We start from the raw sequence: 12840 nt of genomic DNA on the forward strand, positions 1-12840 counted from the left end.
GGCATCATTCCAATCATTACAAATACAATGATCCAAGATAGTGCCAAAAGACTTATGGTGGAAAATGCTCTCCACATTCAGAAAGAGAACTATGGAGTCTGAATGCAGACTGAAGCATACTATTTTCACTTTTGTTGTTGCTTATTCTTTCTTATTTTTTTTCCTTTTGTTCTGATTAATATGTACATATGTATAACATGATTGTAATATATAACCTACATGCTTGTTGGCCTCAGGAGGGGGGAGGGAAGGGAGGGTGGAAAAAAATTTGGAACTCAAAAAAATCTTTACATGTAATTGAGAAAAATTGAAGATAAAAATAAAATAGAAAAAAAAATTTATGTTTTTGTTGAATTGAATTTCTACCTCCATGCCTTTTCTTATGCTCTTTGCATGGCATGTCCTCTTCCACTAAACTCACCTCCCATCTCTACCTGTCTGAATTATTCTCATCCTTCAAGGCTCTGCTCAGCTTCCAATTTGTTCCTAATGCCTGCCCTGGTCCTACCAGGCAGAGGTCTTCATTTCCTCCTTAAAACTGCTGTAGCATTGTTGAACATTTACTTCTGAACTTTGTACTTGTCACACTCTACCTCATATTGTCATTATTTTTGTTTTTGTCATATCTCTCCTACTAGACCCTGAGCTCTCTAGGGGCAGGAATCCTGTTCTTGTATCCTTATACCCTTATTCTCTAGGTGTGTGTGTGTGTGTGTGTGTGTGTGTGTGTGTGTGTGTGTGTGTGTGTGTGTGTGTGTGTGTGTGTGTGTGTGTGTGTGTGCTGACTTCCTCTATTAAACTGTAAGGTTCCTGAAGTCTTATTCTGCTTCTTATTTTCTTTTTCGCTCCTACTGTAGAACCTAGTATTGGGCTGGGGACACAGGAAAACAAATTGGCAGCTTGACTCACCCCTAACCCTAGCCATACATTTTATAAATGTATAAATGTATACTATTGATGACCAGGAGAGGAGGGTAAGAAAATAGGAATGGTTCAGGAGAGTATCTCTGAAGCCAGAGACTCTGCTCAGAGTCAAAGTCAGAGTCAGAGTCCCATTGCCCCAAGGTTAGGATTATCATCTGTGTACATAAAGGATTATGCTTTTTAAAGGAATTTGAATGAGCTTCTCAGGGTTAGGAGGGAACTAGAGGTCATCTAGTCTAACCCCTACCAGATCCTTCTCCAGCAGGGGTTCTTAACTTTTTTTGTATGTCCTGGACCCTGTTAGCAGTTTGGTGAAGCCTCCAAACCCCTTCTCAATGTTTTAAAAATTCATACTTGAAGGAAATGCTAAATTTCAGTTAGAGGTTAGTGAAAATGAAAATGTGATTATTTTTTCCCATCCAAGTTCAGAGATTCCTCAAATCTATACACAAATCACCCCCTTACCTTTCCCCCCAACCCCTCCAACTCCCCCAAGTTAAGAAATTTTATTCTCCAGCTTCCCTGATAGCCCATCCAGCCTCTGTGGCTGGGATTCTTAACCAAGTTCCTGGAGTCCATGAATTTATTTTTTGAAAATATTTTGGTAACTATATTTCAACATAATTTGTTCCCTTGGTAATCCTATGCATTTTACTTTGTATATTTAAAAACATTCTGAGAAGATCTCCTTAACCAGATTGTTAAAGGAGCTCATCTCTCTCTCTCTCTCTCTCTCTCTCTCTCTCTCTCTCACACACACACACACACACACACACACACCTTAAGAACCTTTGTTCTGTAGTCTCTACTTGAGCACAGTCAATGATTTGGAGCTTACTGTCTACTTGCTAAGGCTGTCCATTCCATTGATGGTCAGATCTAATTCTTAGAAAATAGCTGCTTACATCAAGGTGAAACTTCCTCAAAACCCTTTGCAGAGATTGAGACCACATTTAGTAGGTAATGATCTTCCTTCTCCAATCTTACTTAGTATTTACTTTTTTTCAAAGCCTCTACTTATGATTTCATTGGCTAGGAAGCTACCAGAGAGGAATACAGATATGTATCTGTTCTGTAATTTCTCATATTTCTTTAGGATGCTTATCATGCACAGTAATATAGCATATTATATTTATGTATAATTTATCCTCCTTCTAGAATGTAAGCTCCAAGATGCAGAAACCATGTCTAAATTTTGTATTTTCCTCAGTCACTGGCCCAGTGCTCTGAAACCTTCTGTGGGTCCATGATCTCACTGATGGGGATGATTTTGTAAAGGCATAGATGTTAATTATCTAGGCTTGAATATATCCTTTTATTGCCACTCATCCTCCACAGGGAGTCCACCAAATATGCCAGGGGAATCCCTTTAGTTCTTTTAACAATACCTGGGTTCCAGTGAAAAATGCATACTGGCAATCTGCTATCCCTGGCTTTTGCTGGATCACCAGTCTTTTTTCCAGTAACATATCTCTCTGATGTCTTTTATGATCTTTTTGCATATAATTGTTAATATAATAAAGCATATATGTGTGTGTGTGTGTGTGTGTATTCATCTCCATCTGAATGACTCAAATTTTTATTCTTTGGAAATACAGTATTTTTTTTTAACAAAAGGAAATACAGTATTTCATGATTTGCAGTCAGATAATATCATTAGAATAATATTGATGTAAAAAAATAAGATGGATTTTTGTTTCAGAGGAATTTAAGGCCTTTGAAAGTGCTATACAATTTCTCAAATACCGACTTTTTTTTTTTTTTGGTGGGGCAATGAGGGTTAAGTGACACAGCTTATAAGTGTCAAGTGTCTGAGGCTGGATTTGAACTCAGGTCCTCCTAAATTCAGGGCCAGTGCTTTATCCACTGTACCATCTAGCTGCCCCAAATACAGAGTCTTTTTCTTCTGTTCATCTCGGTGCCTGGTTCATTTTTCATTTGAAGGGTCTATACTAATTTGTGTCCTGATTGATCAGCTTAATGGGCAATAGGTATTCTCCATCCATTTTTAAATTTCCTGCCTGAACTGTTAGGCCAAATACTCTTTTTTAAAAAATTATTTATTTACTTATTTATTTGTTTGTTTTTGTGGGACAATGAGGGTTAAGTGACTTGCCCAAGGTCACACAGCTAGTAAGTGTCAAGTATCTGAGGTCAGATTTGAACTCAGGTCCTTCTGAATCCAGGGCCAGTGCTTTATCCACTGTGCCACCTAGCTGTCCCCAAGCCAAATACTCTTGATTGGTTTTCTTTTCTTTTTCTTTTTCTCTTTTTGGATTGCTTTTCAATCTCAGTTAGGAGACTTTTCAATGTTCTGGGTTAGATACTAGCAACTAAATATCATTAACAATCGGGAGCATCTGGAGGACCTCACTATGGACATCATCCAATGCAGTGGCAAACATCTTTAGAGAGCAAGTATCTTCCAGTTTTATGTCTCCCTTGATAACCAGAGGAATCTTGGAATAAAGTTGCATCTATCAAGGAATCTTGTATCATCTTGATATTTATAAGGGAGACAACTTGTGGAAGGAAATCCTTTAAGGCTACATTTTACCCAAAGGAATCAAATGTCTTCTGATAGTCAACAAGCAATAAACACAATGAGGCCTTGTATTATTTATACATTTTAGATATAGTTCATTATCGAATAACATTTACCAAGGCCTTCCTGTTCTTATATTTTTATCAATGATGTGCCCCATTCATGTGTAGAGTAAGGTGAGAATACCAATATTCATCCTCATAAAAGTTGTCTAGAGGTAAGAAAGCATGCATGGCACATGGTAGGCACTTGATAAATAAATAAATAAAACTAAAAGAATATTTGCTAATCGACAGTCCTGGCTTGTTCCTTCCTGAGAAACATTTGCTCTGCCCCACATACAATGGGACTAGTCTGAATTCATTTCTGGGGTTACAAAGAGACAGTGGTCCCAAAGCTCAAGGCTGTCTTTGGCTTACTTCAAACCCTATCTACCTCTCCCTCCCACCCATCAACAAGGCCAGCTCCGGGCAGACTGAGCATATTTATGTTAAAAGCACCACTGAATGTTGCCTGCCTGTGTGTGTTTAAATTAAAATTGAAGTTTGCCAAACCTGGTGGGGGCTAAAGTGTAAACAGTCTGGACAGAGTACAGGGTTCTTTCTGAGTCACAACAAAATGCTCTCAGGTTACCTAAGAGCCAGGTTGTTTGTTACAGTCAGTCTCAGACTGGGTAGGGCCTCTATTTGAGCTGCTAGAAAACTCAGAAGTCATTTAGTTCAATTTGGCCATTGCACAGATGAAGAAACTGAGGCCAAAAGAGGGAAAGTGACTCACCAGATGTCATGCAGTGTATTAATGGGGAACCCAGGACCATAACTTATGGTTCCTGACTCCCAGATCAATTCTCTTTTGATCACCATATCATGAGACCATCTTTAAAAGTTTAGTAGGGTGGGAGTTACAGAAAAATGTGAGGCACCTTTGAAAAATAAATAATTCACAAGCCTTTAGGGGATGGTGATTTAGGACAGGTCAGATTCTTCTTTACCACTTTCAAAGGAGAATGCTTTCTATTCTTTCTTGTTATGCTGGAATCTTCACCTTTTGGCCCAATACCTCTCAACCCAGAATTAGCAAATGCTCTTCTCTTTTCTCCCCTCCCTCTGTTTATCTAAATCTTCCCCTATCCTGGAAGGTTCAGTTCTAGCCCCTCCTCCTCCATGAGTCCTTCCCTGGCTCCTCGGGACCAAACAAATCTTCCCTTCTCCGAGCTCCTTACAGTCTATCCCAGATCCCTTTGACTTTCATCATGTTACTTCTGTTTCCAGTAAATTTTGTGAGAGCCGGGACAATGTCTTGTTATATAAAAAAGCGTTATGTTACAGTGGACAACATGGCTTCTTGAATCCTGGCTCTGTTCTCAGTGCCTGCATGACTTGGGACAAGTGACTTCAATTTTTGGAACCTCAGTTTCCTCTTTCATGAAATGAGGAGTTAGACTTGATGATTTCCGTGGTTCCTCCCTTCTAGCTCTAAATGTATAAACCTATTCTCTGCCTCCTCCTCCTCCAACTACCACCCCCCCCCCCCAAGCTGATACAGCATTAGCTTGAACACATAGCAGGCACTCGGGAAATACTTGTTCTTTAATTGAATATGAATTATTGCTTGAAATAAATTAGTTGTTGTATACATCTTGGAATTTTTTTCTTATATAAAAACTTTGTAGAGATTTTTTTTTTTTTAGTGAGGCAATTGGGGTTAAGTGCCTTGCCCAGGGTCACACAGCTAGTAAGTGTTAAGTGTCTGAGGCTGGATTTGAACTCACATACTCCTGACTCCAGGGCCAGTGCTCTATCCACTGCGCCACCTGAGATATTTTTTATAAGTGTATAATTTCTGCCTTGAAATAGCTTGTAATATGGCTACTATTGGCAAGTCAGGTTTGAAAAGGACATTTTAATAGTCTGCTACTGCAATATCAGTAGTTCATTCCCCAAAATCCTTTAGGCTAGTGCCCTTAGTCCTGAAAAAGTTGAATTCCTTCCATGTCTTCCTCGAATGAGCTCTGCTGAGAACCAACAGCTAAAAATGTATTTTCTCTCCAAATCTGTTTTCAGGATAAAAGCTAGGAGTCCCTCTTGAGTTCGCTGCAAAGGTGAATATAGGTAGTTGCAAGATGAACTCAAGTGAAGAGTAGTACATACAAACCTGAAATGTCAACAGGAATCCAAGGCTGAAGATCAGCCTTAGGAAGCAAGGATGTGATAGCAGTTTCCCCTCTGGCATTCTTGTCAGACCACAGCTGTACTAATGTGTTTAGTTTTGGACACCACAGGACACTGATAAACTGGAACACATTCAGAGGTATTAAGTTTAGCATAATGAAATGGGAGTCAGGAAGACCTAGGTTCAAATCACCTTCAGACACTTACCTGACTGAGGAACTCTAAACACTTAACCTTTTGGTGTCTTAATTGCCTCATCTGTAAAATAAAGGAGTATAAAATAAAAAATATGGTCTCTCAGGTCCTTTTAAGTTCTATTTTTTCCCCAAAGAAAAGGCATTTATTGAAATAAGGAGTAATTTCAGGAGCAACAAAACATCTCCACATGAGCCTGGAGGTACATTCTCTGTAAAATGCATGCACACCAGTGGGAAGCAACTCTAAATCTAAGATACTGGGCATTATCCTACAGGGTAACTGGATGGTGAGGATTGGAAACAAAGCTATTCTAACCAGGATAAAGTGAAGGGATTTGGGGATATTTATCCTGGAGAAGAGATGACTTGGGGAATCAGGAGTAAATAATTATTCTCTTCAAATATATTAAAGGCTGTCTTCTGGAAAAGAGGTTTGACTCCTTTTACTTAGTCCTCAAAGAACAGAATGTGGAATAATGGAAAGTTACAGAGAGGCAGATTTTGACTCTTATGTCATGAAAAACAAACCAAAATAAAACCTTCTAACAACTAGGGCTATCTTAAAGTGGAACAGAGTGCCTCAAGAGGCTGGCAGTCTTAGTTGGAGATCTTCAAGGAAAGGGTAGATTACTTCTTCACTTTGAAGGGACATTGTCAAGAGGATTCCTTTTTAGAAACAGAAGTAAGTATGATGTTCCATCTTACAACCATCATTTTGGCAAAGATGACCAAAATTAGAAAATGACAATTGCGGGGGCGGCTAGGTGGCGCAGTGGATAAAGCACCGGCCCTGGATTCAGGAGTGCCTGAGTTCAAATCCGGCCTCAGACACTTGACACTTACTAGCTGTGTGACCCTGGGCAAGTCACTTAACCCCCATTGCCCCGCAAAAAAAAAAAAATGCTATAAAAATAAGAAAATGACAATTGTTGGAGAAGCTGCAGGAAAACAGACACACTAATAAATGTACTGTTGAGAGAGCTGTGAGTTGGTCCAACCATTCTGAAAAGCAATTTGGGACCATACCCCATCAAAATCACTAGCCCATTCATATCCTTTGACTACATATTGGGTTATACCCCAGAGATGAAGGGAAGAGAAAAGCGGATTAATTTGTACAAAACTATTTAAAGCAGCACTTTTTGTTGTATCAAAGAACTAGAAATGGAGCGTGGCTGAGTAATTTGTGGTGTATGTTGGGGATGGATTCAGGAAAACATGGAGAAGACTTGTACATATGATTGGATATAGAGTGAATTAAGTAGAACTAGGGAAGCATTTTTTTTCTTTTTTCTTTGGTGGTAATTAGGGTTGAGTGACTTACCCAGGGTCACACAGTTATTAAGTGTCTGAGGCTGGATTTGAACTCAGTTCCTCCTGACTCCAGGGCTATCCACTTATCCACTGAACCACCTAGCTGCCCCTAAAACTATTTAATAACTATAACATTGTAAAGGAAAGCAACTTTGAAAGACTTAATTAAGTACTTTGATCAAGCAGAAAACCACCATCAGTCCAGAAGATTGATGATGGATCATAAGTTCCCACTCTTGACAGAGAGTTCTAAAAGGTTAAGAATGAGACATGCATTTTCTGACTTGGCCAATGTATAGATCTGTGCTTCTTGTCATTTTCTTGACTATATTTATTAGTGGAAAGAATGACTTTTTTTTGAGGGGGGAGAAATCATTAAGGGTAGGAACAGTAATAATGATGCCAAAATAAAGAGAAAAAAAGATCATTAATGAAATATTTATTAAATACACAGAAGAAATCAGAAGGAAATTCAGAAAGAGACACAGGCAAACGATAATGTATTGGAATTACCATGTTGAATTTATTATAGACTTAAAAAAAATAACAACCATGATTTCAGTATCTGAGATTCATGGTTTCATATGCAATTCTCTTTCTTTCTTTGCATATGCAAATAATCAAGGAGGTAGATATCAAGTTAATAAAATAATTAAAACATTTAATATACTTTTGAAAAATGTATTGAATTAGATAGCCTTTGAAATGTTTTCTAACTCTGGTCTAAGATGGATCATTTGCTTCCAGTTGGCCAAGCAAATTCTGGGATCCATCCTATGATCTTGTGGGACAGAGTGGGTGGAAAGATGGCCACTCAGCTGTGAAGCTTCTGTACTTAACATCTCTCTGCTAAAGTAACCTTTAATGTTAGACTTTGGTTTCCTTTGGTGAAATGATGTTCCAAACAAACAGACTCAAGAACCTAGGAACCCTCAGAAAGTGCTTGAGAATATAATCTGTTAACCAACTTTTGGGAATTGTTTGTAAATAAGGTAGAGAAAGTTTTCAGAAGCTTGATTTGTAAATGAAAAGGTTTCCTAGTTACTCTGGTGAGGGTGGTTGTGATCTCCAGCTTCCTAAAATAATGCATCCAGGCAGGCTCTCTGGTTTCTTGGAAAGAGATTCGTCTGACTAATTTTTGTATAAATCAATGAAATATCTCCTCCAACATCTAACACAGTACAAAGTAGGTGTTTAATCAATGATTGTTTCATGGAAACAAAACAAATATAGACCATAGTACCATGAGGTAGAAGGGGTTTTGACACTTCAATTTATTTTTGAGTGACCCTAACTGGCATAGGTGACAAATATTTTAAGCGTGTTTTCACACATCTCAGACGCTTTCTGGACCTTTGTTGGGTTTTTGACATGGAGTCTATTTATATGGATACTGTTTCCTTATCCTTTGCTCTGAATTGCCCAACTTCACACTGGGCTTACAGGGCCCAGTTTGGAGAATGTAGAAGGCAGGAGTTGGAGGGTGGGGATGGGGGAAATGGGGGGGGGGGTGGTAATACTACATTCTTTGTCTGCACTTCCTCTCACTTCTCAAATCCTTGCGATTTGGCTTCTGACCTTATTGCTCAAATGAAACTCCTCTTTCAAAGTTACCAGTGATCTCTTAATAAGACAAATCCAATGGCTTTTTCTTAGTTCTCATCCTTCTTGACCTCAATGCTTGACACTCTCTGCTCCTATCTATTCTCTTCTCTCTGGGTGTTGTCATCTAATTTTCCATTTGTTTGGCTACTCGTTTATCAAGAGTGAGCATACCCCTCAATCTGCTCTACTGGGTCATCATTCATAGCCTATAATCTAACTGGGTATGCCCCCCAGAGTCTGTCCTGTAATCTCTTTTCTTCTCTTTCTACACCCTTCACTCTCTCTGACATGATCTCATCAGCTCCCATGGATTCACTTATCTTTTTGCTGATGACTTCCAGATCTACATCTATAGACCTCCCTCCCTGACCCCTGGTCCATCATTGATTGCTAACTGTTGGACATCTCCACTGGGATGTCCCATAGGCAGCTCAACTCAACAAATACAAAGAAGGTAGAATTCATTATCATTATTTTTTGTCCCCCCCCCCCCAAACCCATCCATCTTCCTAAATTTCCAGTTTCCTTTGAGGATACCATCACCCTCTCAATAACTTAAGTTTGAAATTGAAATTTTAGGAGTCATCCTTGACTCTTCACTCTCCTCCTTGCCCATATCTAATTAGTTGCCAAGTTTTGTTGGTCTTCCTCCATAAAATCTCTGGCCTCTTCTCTCCACTCTTTTTTTTTTGCTTTTTGTTTTTTGTTTTTAGTGAGGCAATTGGGATTAAGTGACTTGCCTAGGGTCACACAGCTAGTAAGTGTTAAGTGTCTGAGGTCAGATTTGAACTCAGGTACTCCTGACTCCAGGGCCGGTGCTCTATCCACTGCCACTGCGCCATCTAGCTGCCCCCTTCTTTCCACTCTTGAAGCTACCACTCTAGTCCAGAGCTTCATCCCTCTGGACTGGGCTAATGCAATGGTGTCCCAATTGGCCTCCCTGACTCCAGACTCTCTTCTCTCCAAAACACTCTCCACCAGACTGTGGCCACATCCTAAGACTAGGCTCTGTCACTTGTCTTTTCTTTTCTTTCCTTTTCTTTTTTTTGGGGGAGGCAGTTAGGGTTAAGTGACTTGCCCAGGGTCGCACAGCTACTAAATGTCAAGTGACATTTTCTGAGGCCGAATTTGAACTCAGGTCCTCCTGAATCCAGGGCCAGTGCTCTATCCACTGCGCCACCTAGCTGCCCCCTGTCACTTGTCTTTTCAAAGAACTCCAATGGCTCCTTGTTGCTTCTAGGATAAAATAGCATCTCTTTTGGTATTCAAAGCTTTTCACGGTCTGGCTCCAAAGGACCTTTCCAGACTCTTTGCACATTATTCCACTTCCCGCACACTATATTCCTGTTAAAGTGGCCTATTTGCTTCTCTTGGCATATAACATTCCATCTCCTGCCTGTGCACAGGCTTTCCCCCAGCTTGGTATCCCTTAGCCCCTTCAAAATCCAGCTCAAGTTCCTCTTATATATATAGCCCTTCCCGACCCTTTCCCAATGGCTAGTGTCTCTCCTCTCCTCCACCCTATCTACTTTTTATTTACCGGGTATGTATTTCGTGCTTACTTGTATGTGTAGATGTTTCACCCACCGAATTTGTAAATTTCTTGAGGGCTAAGACTGGTTGGTTGTTGTCTTTGTATCTCTAGAGATATAGTTCCTGATATATAGTAGGTGCTTAAATACTTGCTAATTGATTGGATTCGGAGTTTTAGGACCTGCGTTCAAATCCCGCCTCTACTACTCACTACCACGGTGAAGTTGAACTAAACAACTTAACCTCTCCAGGACCTTGTTTCCTTCATCTGTACAATGAGAGGTCTGAATAGGTGACCTCCATGGCACCTAAGGACCTATCTCCTCTAAGAGAGTCAAGTGCATGCTGACGTCATGGCCCAAGGTGTTCAAGTCCCTAGCCGCCTTTCACTGGACCCGTCCTGTCTCCTCGAAGGCCCCAGAGTTACCGAGGGGCGAAGGGGGAAGACGGATGGGAACCATGATGGGTGCACAAACATGCCTGTACTCTACGATTAATTCCGGCGCTGGGAAAGGGGGATTGAGGTCACCCACGAAGTCATCCCCTATCCACCACCCACTGCAGGAAAGCTCTCGAGGGTGCGGCCCGAGACTACTCCCTCCAAACCCACGTCCCCCGGCCCAGCTCCCTGCCTTTTATGGCATTCAGATCAGACAGCCTTTGGGACAATCCTCAGCTCTTCGCCCTGACATTCCTTCCACTTTCCCTATGTTTTCCACCTCTGCAAACAGAAGCCCCCAGAGAGCAGCCCGTAGAGGGAGGCGGGAGACTAGGTCGCGAGGATAGGAGAGAAAGGTTGCTGGGGCTGAGCACACCCTAAGCTCCACTCTCCCGGCCCCCGGGGCCCCCGGTACCAGCCGCTCCTCCATTGACATGCAAATGTATAAAAGACTAGGCGAAGAACAGAAACTTTCTAGCAAGAGCCAAGAATCCCTCCGCAAGCTCTCAACAAACTTTCAGTAGTTTCAGAAACTTTCAAACGAGAAGTAGTCCCTCGGCACGGGACGCCCTGTCAACCCCAGAATAGTGCTCAGGACCCTTTGGGGAGAGCTCTGGACACCCCAGAAAGCATCTTCGGCCCGAGGTCTCTCCGGGGAGCTCTGGAACTGAGAGAAGCGAGGCTCTACAGGGAGGGGGTGGAGGGGGAGCGGAAGGATTCGGGTAAGAGAAAGGTTCACAGCTGGGGGGGAGGGGGAGGAGCAGGAGGAGTGGGAGAGGCGCCGAGCTCGCCGCTTCACTTAGTGTCTTGGCAGCTATAGGTTACGTAGGGCTGAGCCGGGCGCGGCGCGGAGAAGTCTGCGAGGGAGCAAGGGAGCGAGAGAACGAGTGAACTCTGGCAGTGCATGCGCGCCCGCCAGCCTGCAGAGGAAAAGGAGAAGGCGAGGGCGACATTGGCTCCTTGTTCGAGAGATACTGCCTAGGATTTCCCTGCCCGCCCGGAGACCTTATGTCACTTTGAGCCTTTCTGGGATTGCCCGAACGAAGCGCCGCTGGGGGAGAGCTGGCCGCTGCGGGAGGCATGCGGCCGCTCCTAGTGCCCGTCGTCTGTCTGTCGCTGCTGCCAGTTCTCGCACGAGGTAGGACGTGGGGCTACTCCAATGGAGATTGGGACCCGGTGGCTCCGGGGATGGGGAACAATCAGGCAGGGCGAGCAAGCCCGCAAACTCTGTGCGCCGCTGGAGAAAACTTTTCCCCCTTTGGGGTAGGGACGCGGCTGCTCCAGCCAGGATTGGGGAGAGGGCGAACAGGCATGGATAGTCCAGGGGAGGGGGAAGCAACCTGGCTTGGGCGCTGGGGGTCATGGTGGTGGTGGTGGTAGCGGCGAAACTGTGGGGGGATGTCAGTAGCTCCCTGGCAGGGATGGGACCCGATGGAGCACCTTTTCCCAGCTTTGCGCCCCTGGCTACGTCCAGGATGTCATCCATCCCCAGTCCCCCCCTCCCCCCGCTTTTTCGGGAAACTTCCCTTCCACTTCAGGGAGGGCTACTCTTGCCCCATGTTTGGGGGCTCTGTTTAGGGTGGGGATTGAAGTGGCACCAGGAGAGGAAGGTCCGGGAGTCTGGGTTGGGTGTCTAAAGCTGATGGGAGGTGTAGGTCGTGTGGAGGGCTCCAGCCCCCTTGGAGGCTGGGGATGAGTTCTTGAACAATCCCTCTCTGCCTGCTTTCTCTCCCGCCCCCTGCCAAACCTGTATCTCCCCATCCATGGCCAAATCTGCATCTCTCACCCACCCACCCACCAGGACCAAACCTGCACCCTCCCCCTCCTCGCCCAATCTGCATCCCCCCCCTGCCTTTGAGTTTCTTCTCCGCTGGCTGAGTTCTTTTTCTATTCGAACTTGAGTCAGGTTTCCTGTTCTCTCTGGCCTTTTCTTCTCCGTCTGCCCACTGCACTTTCGGGTCGAGGGCTGGGGGCGGATGTCAGCGGCGCGGAGTTTTTGGGCTCAGAACAGTGTTGAGTTTTTGGGGAGGAAACCGACGGAAGCCCGCTCCCCGGGGCTGTGGGGCCCTGCACCCCGGCCGTTCTGCTGACCCTGGCCACCTTGGTGGGACA

At 43.3% G+C, this 12840-nt stretch overlaps 1 protein-coding gene across 1 annotated transcript in view; it reads left to right on the forward strand.

The window, feature by feature from the left end:
* The first annotated feature begins 11546 nt into the window (after nucleotides 1-11546).
* Nucleotides 11547-12840, forward strand: part of NOTCH1 (notch receptor 1) — an 80478-nt gene continuing 79184 nt past the window's right edge. Inside the window, exon 1 of the mRNA XM_043985768.1 lies at nucleotides 11547-11866. Coding sequence (XP_043841703.1) covers nucleotides 11809-11866 — 58 coding nt within the window. The 5' untranslated portion in view covers nucleotides 11547-11808. The remainder of the gene's footprint in view (nucleotides 11867-12840) is intronic.

This window comes from Dromiciops gliroides, chromosome 2 (genome assembly GCF_019393635.1).
Source record: "Dromiciops gliroides isolate mDroGli1 chromosome 2, mDroGli1.pri, whole genome shotgun sequence".
Lineage (NCBI taxonomy): Eukaryota > Metazoa > Chordata > Mammalia > Microbiotheria > Microbiotheriidae > Dromiciops > Dromiciops gliroides.